General features: G+C 38.3%; 1 protein-coding gene across 9 annotated transcripts in view; it reads right to left on the bottom strand.

The window, feature by feature from the left end:
• Nucleotides 1-23,665, bottom strand: part of LOC128687939 (longitudinals lacking protein, isoforms H/M/V) — a 138,852-nt gene that overhangs the window by 64,433 nt on the left and 50,754 nt on the right. Inside the window, exons 6-7 of one of the 9 annotated variants that reach the window (XM_053775593.2) lie at nucleotides 3,836-4,134; nucleotides 2,436-2,573 (exon numbers count right to left, since the gene is read on the bottom strand). The exons of 7 other annotated variants lie outside the window; for them this stretch is intronic. In XM_053775593.2, the coding sequence (XP_053631568.1) occupies nucleotides 2,570-2,573; nucleotides 3,836-4,134 (303 nt within the window). In that variant the 3' untranslated portion in view covers nucleotides 2,436-2,569. Of the gene's footprint in view, nucleotides 1-1,726; nucleotides 2,574-3,835; nucleotides 4,135-23,665 lie in introns of those variants that run through there. One more of the 9 variants, XM_053775583.2, reaches the window with a different exon arrangement.

Raw genomic sequence — 23,665 nt, 5'->3', positions numbered from 1 at the left:
AGTTCTGTTGAAACAGTTGCATATGTAAACGCACACTATTAACCCATAAACGGTCCAAACGTATATATACGTTTTTTCAACATTTGAAAGTATGTAAAAAAAGTAGATCTTCTTTTTGCTTTTTTTATTTGAAAATGTGTAAAAAACTTTGATCTACTTTTTTTTTTGGGTTATATTTGAAAATATGTAAAAAAAAATGTAGATCTACTTTTGTAGCACTACACATGTGAACGTAGATCTGCTTGGACCGTTTACGGGTTAATTATGGTCACAGCTTGGTATAAGGTCATTAACCCTTTCACCCTCTGTTTATTAACCATGTCCCCAGGCCTCTCTATAACACATACCCTCCATTTTGAATCCATCACACACAAAAAATTAAAGTTTTACCCTATTTCTCAAATAATAAAATACAACAAAGAATGATTGGTCATGGTTTAGGCCATCCCAACAATTAAAGAAGATTTAGTAAAAACCCATGGAGCAGACTGGGATAAGGGGTATTGGGCAACCCTAACCTTCAAGAAAATGGCCAAAAAATCAAATATTTCTGCTATTTTCAACTCTATTTCAAGTGATACCCAGAAACAGCTGATAAAACCATAAAAGCTACCATAGAAAACACCTCAGAAAGTTACTATTTTAAACCAAACACAAGATTAGAGGTTTATTTTTCCTATCATGCAGTGTGTGTTGTAGCATATACTTGTATACTGTATACACTCACCACACAGATCAATAATATTTCTCTGGGTGGTTAAACCGTCAGCATTTGCGTTACTATTATGGAGTATGCAAGAGTTCCATTACAATCACGCAGTGACTTAATGAATAAATGGAAGAGGAAAGCTCATGGCCATCACACTGATATTGCTAGGAATTTCCATTAGTATTACAGAGGGCAGATAAAAGTACATGTATTAGCTTTGATGCTAAGCAGCTGTTGGAATTCCAGTTCACATTATATATCAGTGTACACTGTCAGTATATACTGATAAACAATCAGGCAAGGAAGGATGACCATTCTGCAACATGAACAGAGGCACGCATGTCATCTTTAAGTGACACTTGCAGGATGCTCAATAAAGTTCCTTTTAATTACTGTTACAACTAACATTCTCAAATAAAGCTTTTCACCCTCTAATTTGAATTATTAAAACTATTCCCAAAGACAGTTAACCTAGCTATGTTAAGAAGTCACAGTAATACATCCATTAGAAACTCAATGAAAAAAAATATGAAAAAAATCCAATTTTTATATGAAATAATGACACCCACAAACTTCTTCCCTTTTCTTACTGCCAAGAGGCACAGGCCCCATAACAACTAACTGGCTTTTCTCCCTTTTGTTTTAGTGTTGTTCACAGTAAAAAATCTTAATTTCTGATGATTACTTCAAATCTTGCGTTCATTTTGACTTTTCTTGTGTTCATTTTGACCTTTCTAGTCTTCTCATTTTATATCTAGGAAACATTTGGTTCCTAAGTTGTTTGCCACACTGGTTTGTAACCAAACTGATTTTATAATGGAATACTGAACATACATTTACTTTGTTTAACATTGATTTAAGTAAACCAACCACTCAGACATACTCTCTCTTCTTCCCATTTCAATTTCTGATCTATGGAGCACTTATTCATAATTTTTATGTGAAATTTTGCTAAAACACTTGTATACCCTCCTCCACATACATGCATGCAGGAGTGTGTAATGAGATTCTGCCAGGTTTGTGTGTTTTTTTTATTCAGGACTATAAAAAAAAAATCAAGGAATTGTTAATCGTAACTGGATAAAACTTTAAAAGCAAACATTTTCTGCGTATAGCTCGTGTTAGACTGAGGCAAAACCGTGACCTTAATAACAAGAGGTAAACCAAATAATGTTAAACATATATAGGACAGGATCTCAGAAAATTAATATACAAAGAGAGTAAAGAAAATTAGAAGTTCATGGTACATAAATCCAAATAGCCTTTTACAAAAAACAAGGTAATCGCATAAATATTTACAACGTTTATCTACACTGCAAAAGTTTTAGCAGCTGCTGATAATCACTATGATATACGTAATGAAAAAAGTAACGAGAGATTAACGGTAATCACTAACATGTCATAGCCTCTTGAATATATTTATTTTATATCTTGTAGAAAATCCATTTTATCCTTCTGATGAAGGTAACTACACTCTGTGTGTATAAATATGTTTCCTCAGATCACTTCGATTAGTTGACCTAAATGGACAATGTGGGCACGAAAATGGCTTTTCTCCAGTATGAGAACGAATGTGAATTTGAAGGTTATATTTCTTAGATGTTCTATACAAGCAGTGTGGGCAACAATGTGGTTTAACAGTATGATTGCGCTGGTGCATTTTCAAATCTCTCTCACTAGTACACTGATATGAACACTGCACACAGGAAAAACTCTCTCCGCTATGATTAATTAAATGTCTGAATAGCAAAGAAGGTTGAGTAGTGGCATAAGGGCAATCAGGGCACTCATGTTTCTTGTGTGTTGATGTGCCAATCGTCGTTTCTTCCCTTCCTTTCCTCTGGTCATTAGTGCACAGCTTCACCTGTAGGGGATGTCTCTCTTATTCATCATAATATACGGAGGTCACATTATATCAAATGTTCAGTAGTCATCCCTCGGACACACTGTATATTTTATAATATATAGTGTGTCCCTTTGCCACAAGGGATCCCCTTGAAGGGGTACACTCAAGGATAACTCATTAATTGTAGAGGAATAAAGACTTTTTTCAAGACCCTTCATGCAAAAGGGGAATTATAAACAGACCTTTACCTGTCTTTAAGAGGGAACTCGATATGTTCCTCGAGTCAATTTCTGATCATCTGGACTATGATGTACATACTGGCCTGCATGTGGCTAGCACTAAAAGCCTGGGTGATCAGGAAATTAAGCAAGAGGCTTAGTCTGGGATCGGGTCACACGGGCGGTGGCCTCCAAAATCATCTTCATGTAACTTTCAGAACACGTAACCATCAGTACATGTGCTACCCATTATCAATCTCTGACTAACAAGTCAGATCTGATATTGTGATCAGTTTCCACACAAACCATCCTTAATGCACTGGCACACATTAAACTTCACAAACTTCCAACTTAACTCTTCAATGATTCTTAAGTTATCTCCTGGTTATAATACAATACTTTAATATCCACAAGTAACACTGCCCTTTATACTTTAATTACATTTATACTTTAGTACAAATCACAAACACAATTAGTCATTCATTCCTGTATAATTTCAATTACATTCCTAAAGGACATTTATGACAACTAGTAAAAATATCCCTCTGATGAGCATCAGGTTTTATGAAGATTTTCTGAATCCCTTCACAAAAAATTAAGTTACTGATTCTAACTTTCCTTGAAATATATCTGTGAGAACAAAAAACTATGTAAATTCAAAGCTTCTTAAAAGACACTATTTGAGGCTGCACAATTAATCAATGCCTAGACTAAGTACTGTAGTAGCCAAATGTTTTAAATTAAGAAATGACACTGATATAGTTTCATCAATTATTCACAGTCTAAAGACATTAAAGTGATCTTCAAAATTCTATGCAGTTAAACATTACAAATAACCCAAACACAGAACAAACTTTAGATGATATTTTGGTGTGTCCCAGACCATTATCAATTTGTAACTTGATAATGATTCAGCATAGATCAAAGTGTCATCTAAAATTACCTCTTAAAGTCTGGATTATCTGTGAATTGTTCCTACCATCGTTTCACGACTTTCATTCTTCAAGTTTCTGAATAATGATCAGTAATTTAAACCTTCAAGAGAATTATGGTAAACTATACCTAGAAAAATTACTCTCTTCCAAAGCCTGATGGAGACGGGGACGGCCTGCCCGGGCTGTGGGGAGACTTGAAGTGTTGTCTTTTAGCTGCCCTTTCTTCATCATCCTAATGTACTGTTTATGTATGTTTCTTACTGTGGACTCGCTCAACTTCCTGTTCAACTTCTGCGATAACTCCCTTGCAGCTTTAGAGGGACCCATCTCTGTGCAAGCCTTGGCAATTTGCAGACGCTCCTCTGGTGTCCACCGGTTGTAGCCTCCGCGGCTTTTTGAGATCAGTGAACTTGCAAAGAGTTCCATCTGTTGGTTGATTGTAGCAATAAACTTGACGTCCTCAATACATTCAGTTGAATTTTTATCACAAAGTTCCCAGCTTATACAGTACCATTATTATTATATATAAAACAAGCGCCAAACCCATATGGACCATACAGCGTAGAGGCGGTTTTGGTTGTAAGAGTTTGTAGAGCCAAGGGTCAATGAAGGCATCAAATTAACATCATGGTATGTGCAATAAGTTAATCTTTTACAATGTCATAAGAGGAAGTATGAATCAAAGGTGGGGCTATCAGTGAGGAGGGCAGTTAAAATGAATGTCAGGATGTTGCGTAAGTTGAACATGAAATCTGCAGGCTCTCCTATGGATAGGACAGCCTATTAATATATGGTGAACTTTATGAGCAATCTGGCAGTCTTTGCAGAGAGGTGCCGCATATTCTTCCAGATGGTATCCATGTGTGAGTTGTGTGGCTGATTTGCAAATGTGTGAGCATGGTTTACCACACCTGACAGCAACGGGAAGATGGCCATGAGCCAAACTGTGGTTTGATGGAAAACTATTGATTGTCCTCTAACTCTGACCAACACAATTGCCAGCTATTAATAGTCCAAAAAAGGGACATCCTGGTGGGAGACTGGTGGATTCTTAGTACCAGACCAAGGGGCTGAGTTTTCAGTTCATTACCCTAATCATCAGTGTGTCCAGCAGAAAATGACTTCTTTTTGCTTGCTAGAAATTCAACAAAACCGTAAAAAGGGTAGAAAACATATGTATCCTATAGTACCTATATTTATCAGTTATTTGTTAATCCACTTAAAAACACAGAATATTCTTTATTTAGTTCAATATTCAAGACTTCGGTGTTATTTCTACAGAAACACTTTTCATCTAACTGACCATCCTCGTTTTATATAGCACATGGTGTTCAACTGATAAAATATTGTAACTTGAAATATAAAAGTGTTATATTCTGACACAAATTTGGTTATAATACTTGCCCAATTATCACTACTGTATATTCATGGGAAAGCACTAAACCCTTAAGGATACTACAGCACCTGAAGAATTAGGGATAATCAGATCTGATCTCAGGAGAGTGGCTCAAAATCCTTGGATCAAGATGCCTTCACCAGCATCAAAGCATCTTCCCCTTCTAATGAAAGGAATACTTACTGAGTTTTATAAGTTTGAAAGAGGTGCACTGAAAATTCTTTACTCTGAAAATTCTCATAAGAAAAAAGTCGTGCCATGGAGCCTTTTGTATTTCAGTGATGTAGTGCTATTTTTGCTTTTGTATTATTATAATCAAATAAAGCGCTAAACCGACAGGGGTCTGTTTTGGTATAAAAGCTCTCTACATGAGGTTTAATTCAAAATATTTAAGGCATGCTTTATACTATGTATCATCTACAACATGAACCAGACAGGAGAGGAAATTCATTGTATTCCTTTCCGTAAAGTCTATGATATATTTTCACTCATTCTGCACTCCTGCAGAATGAGTTATATAGTGCTTGGGAAATGGGAGCCATTCAGGTTTGATCCAGGGGAAGATAAGTTCACTTTCTTGGATCATGAGTCCCCTCAATGGCATTAAGGAACCTCCCCATACCACGGGCGGGATTTGAACCCGCGGTCAGAGTCTCAAAACTCCAGACGGTCGCATTAGCCACTGGACCAGCTAGCCACAATAAGATTCGTCCAACTAGGTATATTTCTACACCAAATCCCGCCCGTGGTATGGTTTGTTTGCAATCGTGTCATTACGATTTCGTGAGTCATGTTGACGGCAATGAGGGAACTTGAACTAGAGTTCGTCACGGCCACGCTACCTGGAGATTCGTCTGTAAGAACTTGCATTTGTGGTCACAGTGGTGCCTATGCTAACCTTCCTATGGTGTAGAAATATACCTAGTTGGACGAATCTTATTGTGGCTAGCTGGTCCAGTGGCTAACGTGACGGTCTGGAGTTTTGAGACTCTCTGACTGCGAGTTCAAATCCCGCCCGTGGTATGGTTTGTTTGCAATCGTGTCATTACGATTTTGTGAGTCATTAAGGAACCTCCCTTGAGGGGACTCGTGTCATTAAGAATCCATTTTCACATTATAAAAGAACTAAAGTATTACCTTACATTATAAATTTAAATGAGGCATCTAACAACTGAATCACGCACTATCAGTTAGTTCCTTATAATGTGAAGACAGCATCTTAACTATTGCCCTTAAGATTTCATTTTCACATTATATGGAACTAACTGGCAGTATGGGGTGAATCAGTTATTAGATGCCTCACTTAAACTTACAATGTAGGGTAATTATTATTTTATTATCATCACACTGGCCGATTCCCACCAAGGCAGGGTGGCCCGAAAAAGAAAAACTTTCACCATCATTCACTCCATCACTGTCTTGCCAGAGGGGTGCTTTACACTATAGTTTTTAAACTGCAACATTAACACCCTTCCTTCAGAGTGCAGGCACTGTACTTCCCATCTCCAGGACTCAAGTCCGGCCCGCCGGTTTCCCTGAACCCCTTCATAAATGTTACTTTGCTCACACTCCAACAGCACATCAAGTATTAAAAACCCTTTGTCTCCATTCACTCCTATCAAACACGCTCACGCATGCCTGCTGGAAGTCCAAGCCCCTCGCACACAAAACCTCCTTTACCCCCTCCCTCCAACCTTTCCTAGGCTGACCCCTACCCCGCCTTCCTTCCACTACAGACTGATACACTCTTGAAGTCACTCTGTTTCACTCCATTCTCTCTACATGTCCGAACCACCTCAACAACCCTTCCTCAGCCCTCTGGACAACAGTTTTGGTAATCCCGCACCTCATCCTAACTTCCAAACTACGAATTCTCTGCATTATATTCACACCACACATTGCCCTCAGACATGACATCTCCACTGCCTCCAGCCTTCTCCTCACTGCAACATTCATCACCCATGCTTCACACCCATATAAGAGCGTTGGTAAAACTATACTCTCATACATTCCCCTCTTGCCTCCAAGGACAAAGTTCTTTGTCTCCACAGACTCCTAAGTGCACCGCTCACCCTTTTCTCCTCATCAATTCTATGATTCACCTCATCTTTCACAGACCCATCCACTCCCAAATATCTGAATACATTCACCTCCCCCATACTCTCTCCCTCCAATCTGATATCCAATCTTTCAGCACCTAATCTTTTTGTTATCCTCATAACCTTACTCTTTCCTGTGTTCACTTTTAATTTTCTTCTTTTGCACACCCTACCAAATTCATCCACCAATCTCTGCAACTTCTCTTCAGAATCTCCCAAGAGCACAGTGTCATCAGCAAAGAGAAACTGTGACAACTCCCACTTTATGTGTGATTCTTTATCTTTTAACTCCACACCTCTTGCCAAGACCCTCGCATTTACTTCTCTTACAACCCCATCTATAAATATATTAAACAACCACGGTGACATCACACATCCTTGTCTAAGGCCTACTTTTACTGGGAAATAATTTCCCTCTTTCCTACATACTCTAACTTGAGCCTCACTATCCTCGTAAAAACTCTTCACTGCTTTCAGCAACCTACCTCCTACACCATACACCTGCAACATCTGCCACATTGCCCCCCTATCCACCCTGTCATACGCCTTTTCCAAATCCATAAAAAAACACAAAGACCTCATTAGCCTTATCTAAATACTGTTCACTTATATGTTTCACTGTAAACACCTGGTCCACACACCCCCTACCTTTCCTAAAGCCTCCTTGTTCATCTGCTATCCTATTCTCCGTCTTACTCTTAATTCTTTCAATAATAACTCTACCATACACTTTACCAGGTATACTCAACAGACTTATCCCCCTATAATTTTTGCACTCTCTTTTGTCCCCTTTGCCTTTATACAAAGGAACTATGCATGCTCTCTGCCAATCCCTAGGTACCTTACCCTCTTCCATGCATTTATTAAATAATTGCACCAACCACTCCAAAACTATATCCCCACCTGCTTTTAACATTTCTATCTTTATCCCATCAATCCCGGCTGCCTTACCCTCTTTCATTTTACCTACTGCCTTACGAACTTCCCCCACACTCACAACTGGCTCTTCCTCACTCCTACAAGATGTTATTCCTCCTTGCCCTATACACGAAATCACAGCTTCCCTATCTTCATCAACATTTAACAATTCCTCAAAATATTCCCTCCATCTTCCCAATACCTCTAACTCTCCATTTAATAACTCTCCTCTCCTATTTTTAACTGACAAATCCATTTGTTCTCTAGGCTTCCTTAACTTGTTAATCTTACTCCAAAACTTTTTCTTATTTTCAACAAAATTTGTTGATAACATCTCACCCACTCTCTCATTTGCTCTCTTTTTACATTGCTTCACCACTCTCTTAACCTCTCTCTTTTTCTCCATATACTCTTCCCTCCTTGCATCACTTCTACTTTGTAAAAACTTCTCATATGCTAACTTTTTCTCCCTTACTACTCTCTTTACATCATCATTCCACCAATCGCTCCTCTTCCCTCCCGCACCCACTTTCCTGTAACCACAAACTTCTGCTGAACACTCTAACACTACATTTTTAAACCTACCCCATACCTCTTCAACCCCATTGCCTATGCTCTCATAAGCCCATCTATCCTCCAATAGCTGTTTATATCTTACCCTAACTGCCTCCTCTTTTAGTTTATAAACCTTCACCTCTTCCCTGATGCTTCTATTCTCCTTGTATCCCATCTACCTTTTACTCTCAGTGTAGTTACAACTAGAAAGTGATCTGATATATCTGTGGCCCCTCTATAAGCATGTACATCCTGAAGTCTACTCAACAGTCTTTTATCTACCAATACATAATCCAACAAACTACTGTCATTTCACCCTACATCATATCTTGTATACTTATTTATCCTCTTTTTCTTAAAATATGTATTACCTATAACTAAACCCCTTTCTATACAAAGTTCAATCAAAGGGCTCCCATTATCATTTACACGTGGCACCCCAAACTTACCTACCACACCCTCTCTAAAAGTTTCTCCTACTTTAGCATTCAGGTCCCCTACCACAATTACTCTCTCACTTGGTTCAAAGGCTCCTATACATTCACTTAACATCTCCCAAAATCTCTCTCTCTCCTCTACATTCCTCTCTTCTCCAGGTGCATACACGCTTATTATGACCCACTTTTCGCATCCAACCTTTACTTTAATCCACATAATTCTTGAATTTACACATTCATATTCTCTTTTCTACTTCCATAACTGATCCTTCAACATTACTGCTACCCCTTCCTTTGCTCTAACTCTCTCAGATACTCCAGATTTAATCCCATTTATTTCCCCCCACCGAAACTCCCCTACCCCCTTCAGCTTTGTTTCGCTTAGGGCCAGGACATCCAAATTCTTTTCATTCAAAACATCAGCAATCATCTGTTTCTTGTCCTCCGCACTACATCCACGCACATTCAAGCATCCCAGTTTTATAAAGTTTTTCTTCTTCTCTTATTTAGTAAATGTCTACAGGAGAAGGGGTTACTAGCCCATTGCACCCGGCATTTTGGTCGCCTCATACGACACGCATGGCTTACAGAGGAAAAATTCTTTTCCACTTCCCCATGGACAATAGAAGAAATAAAGAAGAACAAGAGCTATTTAGAAAAAGGAGAAAAACCTAGATGTATGTATATATATATACATGTGCGTGTCTGTGAAGTGTGACCAAAGTGTAAGTAGGAGTAGCAAGATATCCCTGTTATCTAGCGTGTTTATGAGACAGAAAAAGAAACCAGTAATCCTACCATTATGCAAAACAGTTACAGGTTTCTGTTTCACAGTCATCTGGCAGGACGGTAGTACTTCCCTGGGTGGTTGCTGTCTACCAACCTACCTTGAAAAAACCATACCACGGGTGGAGTTTGAACCCGCGATCATAGAGTCTCAAAAATGCTGTGGCTCTCACTTTTGAGAATACTGTACAGCCTCTCCTCACTTAGTGACATACTCGTTTACCGACGACTCGGACTTATGACGGGCTCTCTGACCAGTATGCATACCTAAATAATGTATATTAGAAGTGATTTCCTCTATTCTTTTTATTACAATATACGGTACAATATTGTATTAACATTTAAAAATATACCAGAAATGTTATAAATGGTGCAAAAATGACATTAAAACAATATCAAAGATGGCTAACACAAACCCACTACCATTATAGTATGCTCCTCACCTAGCAACAAATTCATTTACCGACATGGTCTTAAGAACCGAACTCCGTCGTTAATGAGAAGAGGCTGTACTAGGTTATGTTGTAGAGGTCTTACATAATAAGCACCTCCTACTGTACACCAACACCTGTTGTCCTTCAAAGTAATGTAATTCATCAGTGTTAACCAAGCCATCTATTGACTTTAAATATAATACGGCATGTAAATAGTGAATAAAGTCTACATTATCACAGTCACACATCACTCACCCTGAGACAATATTCTGTATAACAGCAATTCTCACACAGGGTCATGTGGAAAGTTCAGGGTAGAGCACTCTATATATAGTTGAGGCATCAGTCATGCACCCAGTGATTGAAGAACTCTACAATGACATGATTATCTATTATCATACCAAAAGCTCCTTAGTGCCAAAGGCATTACCATTACCAATGAAATGGCTGTGCACTACTTACCATCTATGATACTGTTGTGAAGGAGCATCAGTATTACACATAATGAATTAACTAAAATACAGGATATTCCATCTAAATATTTCCCAGCATTACCAATAGCATTTTTACCTTATATAACATGGATTGCTAAAAAACAAATAAATTGAAGCTACAAAAAATAAATAAAAGATGTATAATTTTAAGCTATAACATTCGTCTACAAGTATCAAATTGCAAACCGTACAATTTTTATGTAGTTCACATAAATTATAAAACGTGAATATGATCCTAGTCTTCAAAAAAATGTTACATACACATTTTACAATTAAAGCCATTTTAACTCTGCAGTGACCTGAGTTCATAAAGTAATGTTTCACATAATCTAATAATCTTATACAGTATAGAGAGAAAAACAATGATGTGAACATATTATGGTATGATTACTTATTTGGAGTTACATGGTTTTTATTCCTCATATTTTTTAATCTTTCCAGTGCTTTTAGTACAAACTGCCTTTATTACTATTAATAAATATATATCTATTACAGTACAGTAGGGCCCCACTTATACGGTGGGTTAGGTTCAAAGCTGTTGCCGGAAAGCAGACATCGCCGGAAGGCAGAACGCCATTTTTTTCCATTTATAAATGCATATAAATGCCAGACAACAAGTTTACACTAAATTATATTAAGTTAGTAATAGAGCTAGGCATTAAAAACACAAAGTAAAATACATTCACAGTAAATTCATTACTTATCTTAAAGTATTTGTAATCCTAATGTAGGGAGAGAGGTGAGTAGTACTTATTTGTAGGAAGTCAGGTGCAGGTAGCCCAGGTGTAGGTAACCCTGGCTCCCCGTCTCATACTTAATATACAATATTTAAAACATCTCAGAGAGGTAAAATACACATACAGTACACTCATTATTTACCTTAAAATATGTGTAGTCTTAATATAGGAAGAGAGGTGAGTAGTATTTATTTGTAGGAAGTCAGTGTAGGTAGCCAGTAGGTGTAGCCTGCCTGGGCTACACCTACCGGCTACCTACACCATGGCCCAGAGCCATATTATTAACATCGACATGCCTTGTTCACTGAATTTAATAATTTCTAACAACTACCTTTAGATGCCATCATAAACGAAGGTAGAAGTAATGAATAATTCATGCCGAAAATTGTAAACAAAAGCGGAGTGGGGGAGTGGCTGGGCCAAACGCAGATTCATACACGTTTTCTCTGATGGCTGAACAAAGAAAACGTAATGTTGTCCCTCCACCCGGCTACCACACAGCTCCACAAGTATTATTATCAGAGCATAAAAAATATGCAATAAATGCCAGACAACAAGTTTACACTAACTTATATTAAGTTAGCAATAGAAATAGACATTAAAAGCACAATAAAAGGTAAGATACACACAGTACACTTATTACTTACCTTAAAATATTAATATTAATGTGTGAGAGGTAAGTGGCAGGGCGTTTATTGAATAAAATCAGAATGGAACACCATTATCCTCTAACTTGGGACTTAATGTAAGAGGCTTACGACTTCTCTTTTTATCACAGCTAACCTTAGACGCCATCGTCATTGAGAGTCAACTAGTTAACGAAAGAGTAAATGAGAGAGAGAACGAGATACAGAGTTCAGACAATGTAAGAACACAAACTGAACAGGTAGTGGGCGATCACTTGGTCAGGCGAAATAAATGCGTATTAATATGTGTCTACTTTTAGTTCATTCACATACGTTTGTAAAAGTTTGTAAAACATTTACCTCAATATTTTTTTATTATAATAATAATTACCTCACAATACAAATACTCTTACATTGTGTACAAGTTAGTTCAGAATAAACAAACAGCAACACACCTTTTTTTAGAGTGAATGAAGATAATAATATTAATAATAATAATAATAATATTATTTTTTTTTTTTTATTATCACACCGGCCGATTCCCACCAAGGCAGGGTGGCCCGAAAAAGAAAAACTTTCACCATCATTCACTCCATCACTGTCTTGCCAGAAGGGTGCTTTACACTACAGTTTTTAAACTGCAACATTAACACCCATCCTTCAGAGTGCAGGCACTGTACTTCCCATCTCCAGGACTCAAGTCCGGCCTGCCGGTTTCCCTGAATCCCTTCATAAATGTTACTTTGCTCACACTCCAACAGCACGTCAAGTATTAAAAACCATTTGTCTCCATTCACTCCTATCAAACACGCTCACGCATGCCTGCTGGAAGTCCAAGCCCCTCGCACACAAAACCTCCTTTACCCCCTCCCTCCAACCCTTCCTAGGCCGACCCCTACCCCGCCGTCCTTCCACTACAGACTGATACACTCTTGAAGTCATTCTGTTTCGCTCCATTCTCTCTACATGTCCGAACCACCTCAACAACCCTTCCTCAGCCCTCTGGACAACAGTTTTGGTAATCCCGCACCTCCTCCTAACTTCCAAACTACGAATTCTCTGCATTATATTCACACCACACATTGCCCTCAGACATGACATCTCCACTGCCTCCAGCCTTCTCCTCGCTGCAACATTCATCACCCACGCTTCACACCCATATAAGAGCGTTGGTAAAACTATACTCTCATACATTCCCCTCTTTGCCTCCAAGGACAAAGTTCTTTGTCTCCACAGACTCCTAAGTGCACCACTCACTCTTTTTCCCTCATCAATTCTATGATTCACCTCATCTTTCATAGACCCATCCGCTGACACGTCCACTCCCAAATATCTGAATACGTTCACCTCCTCCATACTCTCTCCCTCCAATCTGATATTCAATCTTTCATCACCTAATCTTTTTGTTATCCTCATAACCTTACTCTTTCCTGTATTCACCTTTAATTTTCTTCTTTTGCACACCCTACCAAATTCATCCACCAATCTCTGCAACTTCTCTTCAGAATCTCCCAAGAGCACAGTGTCATCAGCAAAGAGCAGCTGTGACAACTCCCACTTTGTGTGTGATTCTTTATCTTTTAACTCCACGCCTCTTGCCAAGACCCTCGCATTTACTTCTCTTACAACCCCATCTATAAATATATTAAACAACCACGGTGACATCACACATCCTTGTCTAAGGCCTACTTTTACTGGGAAAAAATTTCCCTCTTTCCTACATACTCTAACTTGAGCCTCACTATCCTCGTAAAAACTCTTCACTGCTTTCAGTAACCTACCTCCTACACCATACACTTGCAACATCTGCCACATTGCCCCCCTATCCACCCTGTCATACGCCTTTTCCAAATCCATAAATGCCACAAAGACCTCTTTAGCCTTATCTAAATACTGTTCACTTATATGTTTCACTGTAAACACCTGGTCCACACACCCCCTACCTTTCCTAAAGCCTCCTTGTTCATCTGCTATCCTATTCTCCGTCTTACTCTTAATTCTTTCAATTATAACTCTACCATACACTTTACCAGGTACACTCAACAGACTTATCCCCCTATAATTTTTGCACTCTCTTTTATCCCCTTTGCCTTTATACAAAGGAACTATGCATGCTCTCTGCCAATCCCTAGGTACCTTACCCTCTTCCATACATTTATTAAATAATTGCACCAACCACTCCAAAACTATATCCCCACCTGCTTTTAACATTTCTATCTTTATCCCATCAATCCCGGCTGCCTTACCCCCTTTCATTTTACCTACTGCCTCACGAACTTCCCCCACACTCACAACTGGCTCTTCCTCACTCCTACAAGATGTTATTCCTCCTTGCCCTATACACGAAATCACAGCTTCCCTATCTTCATCAACATTTAACAATTCCTCAAAATATTCCTTCCATCTTCCCAATACCTCTAACTCTCCATTTAATAACTCTCCTCTCCTATTTTTAACTGACAAATCCATTTGTTCTCTAGGCTTTCTTAACTTGTTAATCTCACTCCAAAACTTTTTCTTATTTTCAACAAAATTTGTTGATAACATCTCACCCACTCTCTCATTTGCTCTCTTTTTACATTGCTTCACCACTCTCTTAACTTCTCTCTTTTTCTCCATATACTCTTCCCTCCTTGCATCACTTCTACTTTGTAAAAACTTCTCATATGCTAACTTTTTCTCCCTTACTACTCTCTTTACATCATCATTCCACCAATCGCTCCTCTTCCCTCCTGCACCCACTTTCCTGTAACCACAAACTTCTGCTGAACACTCTAACACTACATTTTTAAACCTACCCCATACCTCTTCGACCCCATTGCCTATGCTCTCATTAGCCCATCTATCCTCCAATAGCTGTTTATATCTTACCCTAACTGCCTCCTCTTTTAGTTTATAAACCTTTACCTCTCTCTTCCCTGATGCTTCTATTCTCCTTGTATCCCATCTACCTTTTACTCTCAGTGTAGCTACAACTAGAAAGTGATCTGATATATCTGTGGCCCCTCTATAATATTAATTATAATAATATTATTATTATTATTATTATTATTATTATAAAAAGCACTAAACCCACAAGGGTCATGAATTAATATATATAGAGTAAAGGCATACGAAAAGAATATTTTTCTACAGTTACTCCCCAGTGTTTGACTAGAGAAAACGTAATTCTTCCGACACTATCTACACAGCTGCTTTGTAAACAAATCTTATATTTACATCAATTTTTATTCTGTGAGTGTATGTATCATGTTTATATGCTATGTAATGGGTTTCATATATAATTTTGAGGAAAATATCATAGATGGATTAATGAAAATGCCTATATTGATGCAAAATAAGACATTTAGTGTGCCCAAGAGTGATTATTGTTACGTAGTATTGGCGTCATGAGTAGAGAGAGACTTAGCGATTTTAATGTGTACCTGCACACCAGCACAGTGTGTAAGTATATTTAGGTACAGGTACACATAAGTATAATTATCAGAGTACATATAAAATATGCAGTAACTTTAAAACAATTGAAATTTTGGAAAGTTTCCTGACATAATAGATGTGGTCACGGAAAATGTAAACAAACCGGGTGGGGGCGCCGTATTTGAAAGACAGCTTGCCGTATAGCAAATTTTGGTCATAATTTGACATCGCCGTATTAGCAGAAAGCTGTAAGTCGAAACGCTGTACAGCGGGGCCTTACGACAACATTCTTACCTCTACTAGTGGCCTACATCTCACCTCCTGGTGTTATATAAGGCTCCATCCTGTCACTTCAACTCCATATTGTTTCAGACTATGAAACAATACTCTTCTCCAGACTGAGGGACTGACCACCTCAAAACTTCAAGGGTGATGGACTGATTACATCGTCTTCAAGTATCTTCTGCTTCTATCAACTTTTCTGTACTTGACTGAAGAAGCCTACTGTGTAGGCGAAATGTTTCAAAATAAAGATACCTAACTGTTGCATATGTGTCTTACCTAACAACCTGTTGGTATTTTATACCATTTGAATGTTCAACTTCCTGGTATCTTGCAATGTCTTACTGTCAGTGTACACAATTATATCCAAAACCAGACCACTTTTGCAATCACACAGTACAAATAACTTTATACCAAAGCATTTCCTCTTGCTTGGTATGTACTGCTTGAATGAGAGACTGCCTTTGAACAAAATCAAAGACTCATCAATAACAAGTTTCCTGAAGGGATAAAAATACATACAGAACTTTTGTTTCAGGTACATAAACACATTTCTGATCTTATATAACCTGTTGCTTCTGTCAGGCCTTGTTTTGTCTGAAAAGTGTAGCATACGTAACAGTAGCACAAATCTATTGTATAAGCACTGGTATAATGTCACTGAAAGCTGGGGTTGAAATCAGGCAGTCTGTCAACCAGTATGTGTTGACACTGTGTTTATACACATGTGGCATAAGCATTATTGTGACAAAGAACAGATACACATCTGCCACAGTTGTGTCCTTCCACTGGTGTAGGCGTGATCTTGGTGAAAGAATTTTGTTTGCCATGGTGTACTCAAAGTATGTATTGCTTTCCCTGACAATAATGTCCATCAGGGGTTCATCGAAGAATAACTGAAAGCATTCCAGTTAAGTAGCATTGTTCCCAAGTGTACATGATGGCCGTATTCCATGCTGTGTTTCATCAAAGTCATGGGGATTGGGAACAAAATTGTCACCTTGCTGCCAATCCCAGATGCGGTCTGCTGGTGGGTTCTGGATATTGTAAGGTGGTTGTGGTTGTGGATGTTGTGGGAGTGTGGGGTTGGTTGAGGCTGGTTGTTATTGTGCTGAGTTAGCAGCGTCGGTAGTAGCGTGGCCCGCTGCTGGTGCCACATGACTTGTGCCACCACCACTATCAGTTCGTGGTGTAGGGCCACGGGATGTACTCCGAGATTTACTCCTTCCCCTTGGAACAACATATGACACACTACCAGAACGTATGCTACGTCGTATATACTGCTGCTTCACTGGAGAATATTCACCCTCGCTGTTGCAACTAGAACTGCTTTCAATAGCTTTGAAATCACTATCACTATCACTTTTGCTGCTCACATCTAAGTCTTGTACATGGGCAAATAGTTTCCTCTTTCATCCTGGTTCAGATGAACGTGAATGAGACGGCTCAGCACCAGATGTGGATGGTTGAGGGTCATCTGGATTTTCATCACTAATTATGTTATCCTGGGCGCTGCTTTAGGTCACACCCACTCCAAAAGCATGTGCCTACTACATACACAGAACAATACATGCAAATATAAACCCCCCACTCAAACTTCTCCTTAAAAAGGACACATGACCACAACACAAGACACAGATCTATTTTTGATATACCTCATATCCTTATCACACTGTGTAAAAACTCTATGCACATAAGGGGCCCTAAAATATGGAATTCATTACCAGAAGATATTAAAGTAACCCAGTCTGAAAACCAGTTTAAGACTCTTCTCAAAAGCCACTTAATCACCCTAGACTAAACGCTAAATACTCAGTACACACATACTCACCTATGTACTCCCACATCATAACTTCAACAATCACTTTGAACCTTTTATCCATTGTTGACAGAAATATAATTGAACCATTGTTTTCTACAAAAAACATTTCACACTATAAGAATACAGTGGACCCCCGGCATACGATGGCATTAGTATACATTAAATCCGGTATATGATACATTTTAATGCAAAAATTTTGCCTTGCCACTCGTTAAAAAACCCGCCACATGCAATTCGTCTGGGACGCATCCACATGAGGCCTGAACTGCCCTGTGCATGCCAGTGTTTACAAGCCAGCCAGTGTGCTCGCATCTAAGAATACATTTGGTACATTCCATATTATCACAGTGTTTTTGGTGCTTGTTTCTGCAAAATAAGTCACCATGGGCCCCAAGAAAGCTTCTAGTGCCAACCCTGTGGTAAAAAGGGTGAGAATTAGTATGGAAATTAAGAAAGATTTTGAAGGGTTTGGGGCTAACCCTGAGAAGCCTATGCCAGTTGTGGAATCCATTGTGCCTACTTCAAAAATTAAGGAAATGTGTGCAAAGTGGGTTGAACTGCGAACCATTATGGATGAAAATCACCCTAACACAGCTATTGCAAGCCGTGCTGGTGACTATTACAATGACAATGTTGTGGCCCATTCTAGACAAATCTTAAAGGAATGGGAGGTACAGAGCTCTGTGGACAGATTTGTTGTGTGACAGAGGTCCAGTGACTCTCAAGCTGGTCCTAGTGGCATTAAAAGAAGAAGGGAAGTAACCCCGGAAAAGGACTTGCTACCACAAGTCCTAATGGAAGGGGATTCCCCTTCTAAACAATAACTTCCACACTCTCCCCTCCTCCCATCCCATCAATCATCATCAGATCTTCATTAAAGGTAAGTGTCATGTATTCTATTGTTAGTAGAGTACTACTAACTGTGCATGTCTTCTTCAGTTTGTGCGCATTAAACTTAATATTTCATGTGGTAAAACTTTTTTTTTCATAATACTTTTGGGTGTCTTGCACGGATTAATTTGATTTCCATTATCTCTTAGGGGAAAATTATTTCGCCTTCTGATAATTTTGGCATACGATTAATTCACTTATAATTAATAGTCTACTGTTCAACTATGAAATAATTACTGTCCTACTGTACAACTGATAAAATCCTTAGTGTTAAGTAGACTGTAAGCCAATAATGTTAAGTTGGCCCATAATGCCAAGGCATAACAGAGGCTCTCTTTGCATTGCAACCCACTATTGTAAATATAAAATCTCAATGTACTGTTTGCAAAGACATAAAATAAATAAATAAATAAAATTCACTTTCACTGGCACTTCCATCACTGTTAGAGCTATCACTCGGGAACAAAAGACCTCCAATCTGCCGAGGAGTGAGGTAATTCTTACCGCGAGGCATGGTGAAAATGGACTACCAAGATGGCGTTCCCACAATGCACCACTGAGTCCCCGATTTTTTTTCACAGGGTGCACACCCACCACTCAGACCTAATCTCTCTCATATAGGCCTACCAGCTTTCTCCCGCTTGATCTAAAGCCGCTAGAATTTATGCGCATAAATACGTCAAACACGGTGGCTCATAAGACGTATATATACGACCGAAACAGTCAAAGTGTTAAATCTAAGTAAATGCACTCTCTACATTCATTTTTTCTTCAAAAATTTCTGCATCCATCATAGGCTAATAGATTTAACAAAGATGTTTCCTGATCAAAATCATATTTTTTTTCTTTATGTGTTTTATCCACCTTTCACTAATGGCTTTTCCCAATACAGCCTCTCCTCACTTAGTGACATACTCGTTTACCGACGACTCCGACTTATGACGGGCTCTCTGACCAGTATGCATACCTAAATTATGTATATTAGAGCTGATTTCTTCCAGTCTGTTTATTACAATATACAGTACACTACTGTATAAACATTTAAAAATATACCAGAAATGTTATAAATGGTGCAAAGGTGACATTAAAACAATATCATATATGGTTGACACAAACCCACTACCATTATAGTATGCTCCTCACTTAGCAATGAATTTGTTTACCAACATGGTCTTAGGAATGAAACTCCGTCGTTAAGTGAGGAAAGACTGTACTAAAAAAAAAAAAAAACTTATCAATAAGACCAGTCCATAGCTGAAAGGATCTTTTCTTTCACCTTTTTTTTAAATATCGGCACAATGTACACCATCCTCCATTTGTCCACCAGTTTATTGTACCTTCTTGAGGCGAAAATCTTCCCAAAAATTCCAGTGGCCTTACTGTTTTTCTGTGTCAATATCAAGTAATAATTTGATCTTCCTAGGTAGTAGGTTGGTAGACAGCAACCACCCAGGAAGGTATTACCATCCTGCCAAGTGAGTGTAAAATGAAAGCCTGTAATTGTTTTACATGATGGTAGGATTGCTGGTGTCTTTTCTCTGTCTCATAAATGTGCAAGATTTCAAGTACATCTTGCTACCTCTACTTACATTTAGGTCACACTACATATACATGTACAAGCATATATATACTCATTCCTATGGGTGTTCTATTTTCTCACTAGTTCTTGTTCGTGTTTATTTCTTTTTATCTCCATGGGGAAGTGGAACAGAATTCTTCCTCCATAAGTCATGCGTGTCATAAGAGGTGACTAAAATGCTGGGAGCAAGGGGCTAGTAACCCCTTCTCCTGTATAAATTACTTATTTAAGAAGAGAAACTTTTGTTTTTCTTTTTGGGCAACCCTGCCTCAGTGGGATATGGCAAGTTTGTTGAAAGAAAAGAGAATTAGATCTTAATATCCCCTTTTAATTGGCTGCTTTCCTCTAAGTTACCCTCTTCTGTAAACACACTCAAACTTCAAAATTTGTATCTCATACATTTTCTTCTAGAGGTGAACAATTTTGCTTCTGTTAATAAAGTAACAGAAAAGTTACTTGCTCAATAAAAGAGCAAGAAGGAAATATGCCACAAAATAACTTGCCTGCTGGTACTGTATTTGTTTCTCATTTTTAATGAAATAAGATAATAATACATAATGGATATAGCCAGAGTTTCAACCCAATTAAGCATGTAATGGTATTTAATTAGTTTTTATGGTAAATAAACTCCAATTGGTACTGAAACATTTTGCCAAAAGAAAAAAAAAAAAACTAAATTTACATTTTTTAATCATTAAAAATCAAAATCACATAACACATGGGTTACATTTCTGAAATTTGGAGCATTAAGTAAAATAGCATCATGTAAAAAGAACACAGGAAAATTAAGATACATCTCAGACACCTAAAAATTTGCCAACAAAGTTATTTTTTGCTATTGTACAAGGAAAGAATTACTACAGTATAACTCACCTGACATTTTGCAAGACATTACTCGAAGTATTTGAAGAGTGTGGAGAGGGTAAACATTAACATATTGAACCTAGTTAGATGTAGCCGAGGGTGATCAGCTGACACACTACACATGACCATTATCATAATAAAAGCCACATTTCCTTACCAAATTGTACCAAACAAACAAGGAACTTACACCTATACCAAAGATTAATGCATTTCATAATTCCAAAGCAGAGAAAATATATTAATACAAAAATGCAGGAGACAGTATCAACTGCTACTCAGTACATGTCAACATTGTAAAAATTAAAGACACATTTCCTTACCAACTTGTACCAAACAAACAGAAATTCACCACACCTATACCAAACAAATATACATTGAAGATGAATCCGTTAAAAAAAAAAAGCAGCAACCAAGAAAAATTCAGTAATACATGCTCTCTAGGAAATGTCTGCACAACTTTTATTTCATATGATCTATGCCTGAAGACTGATAGAATTGTGTTGAGCTACAGCAAAGCCAAAGTCAAAAGGGTATTGAGGAAGTGAATGTCTGGCTCTATGTCTTACAATGCTGATAATACTACAGATTAATAGGGGCAAAATTCAGTTACATTCAAAAATAAATTTGTTTAGTAAAATAGTTACATGAAGTGAATATAGGGGGGGGGGGGGGGGAAACTGGGGTTACACTCCAGGCACTTTCAAATATGCCACCCATATTTTTTACTATAATTAAAATTAACTACAGTACATTATAAGAACATAAGAAAGGAGGAACACTGCAACAGGCCTGTTGACCCATACTAGGCAGGTCCTTCACAATTCATCCCACTAACAAAACATTTGCCCAACCCAATTTTCAATGCTACCCAAGAAATAACCTCTGATAACTCTATCCAATCATTTGCAAGTCCCACTCAAATCCAACCCCTCTCACTCATATATTTATCCAACCTAAATTTGAAACTACCCAAAGTCCTAGCCTCAATAACCCAACTAGGTAGACTGTTCCACTCATCAACTACCCTATTTCCAAACCAATACTTTCCTATGTCCTTTCTTAATCTAAACTTGTCTAGTTTAAATCCATTACTGTGGGTTCTCTCTTGGAGAGACATCCTCAAGACCTTATTAATATCCCCTTTATTAATACCCATCTTCCACTTATACACTTCGGTCAGGTCTCCCCTCATTCTTCATCTAACAAGTGAATGTAATTTAAGAGTCTTCAATCCTTCTTCATAAGGAAGATTTCTAATGCTATGTATTAATTTAGTCATTCTACTCTGAATGTTTTCTAACGAATTTATGTCCATTCTGTAATATGGATAATCTAGGTGAGACCTTACTAATGATGTATAAAGCTGCAGTATAACCTCTGGACTTCTGTTGCTTACACATCTTGATATAAATCCCAATAATCTATTTGCCTTATTACGGACGCTTAGGCATTGCTGTCTTGGTTTGAGGTTGCTGCTCACCATAACCCCCAAGTCCTTTTCGCAATCTGTATGGCTAAGTTCTACATTATCTAACTTATAAATGCTAGGGTTATGGACACTCCCGAGCTTCAGAACCTTGCTGTAACTTACCACAGGTTCCGTTAGTTGTTACTTGAAGTATTTGAAGTGTGGGGAGGGTTAACGTCGGCTTACTGGGACAAGTTGAACCTAACTTGCCAGAAAATTTGTTATGAAGTTGATTATGTTTCTTAAAACTCTCAAACCATCTTGTACTAAACTTTCAATGATTAATGCATTAATAGTCAGAACCAAGAAAAAATATAACAAAGATGTGGGAGGCAATATCAGCTGGGTTCCTTCAGTATATATGAACACTGTTATAATAAGCCCCATGTCCTTACCAAATTACACCAAGCAAATAGGAACTCAACATACCTACTCTGAACTTATATTAAAGATAAATCAATTTGATAAGTTAAGAGCATAAAAGAAGTAGTATTAATAAAAATGTTGGGGGCAGAATCAGCTGGGTCCTTCAGTACACCATCACAGTGTCATGGAAAAGATTATCAGGAGAGTGGTGGAGCACCTAGAAAGGAACAAGCTTATAAATGACAACCAGCAGTTTCAGGGAAGGGAAATCCTGTGTCACAAATCTACTGGAGTTTTATGACAAGGTAACGGAAGTAAGACATGAGAGAGAGAGGTTGGTAGACTGCATTTTCTTGGACTGCAAAAAGGCCTTTGATACAGTTCCTCACAAGAGATTAGTGTAAAAGCTAGAGGAACTGGCACACATAACAGGGAAGGCACTGCAATGGATCAGAGAATACCTGACAGGGAGGCAACAACGAGTCATCGTACGTGACGAAGTGCCAGAGTGGGCGCCTGTGACGAGCGAGGTTCCACAGGGGTTAGTCCAAGGACCAGTGTCGTTTTCGGTAGATGTGAATGACATGACAGAAGGGACAGACTCAGAAGTGTCCCTGTTTGTAGATGATGTGAAGTTAATGAGGAGAATTAAATCAGATGAGGATCAGGCAGGAGTATAAAGGGACCTGGACAAGCTGTAACTGTGGTCCAGCAATTGGCTCCTGGAATTTAACCCCACCAAATGCAAAGTCATGAAGATCAGGGAAGGGCAAAGAAGACTGCAGA

The sequence above is a fragment of the Cherax quadricarinatus genome, chromosome 3 (assembly GCF_038502225.1).
Source record: "Cherax quadricarinatus isolate ZL_2023a chromosome 3, ASM3850222v1, whole genome shotgun sequence".
Taxonomy (NCBI): Eukaryota; Metazoa; Arthropoda; class Malacostraca; order Decapoda; family Parastacidae; genus Cherax; species Cherax quadricarinatus.
This window is presented reverse-complemented; position numbering and strand designations above follow the sequence as displayed.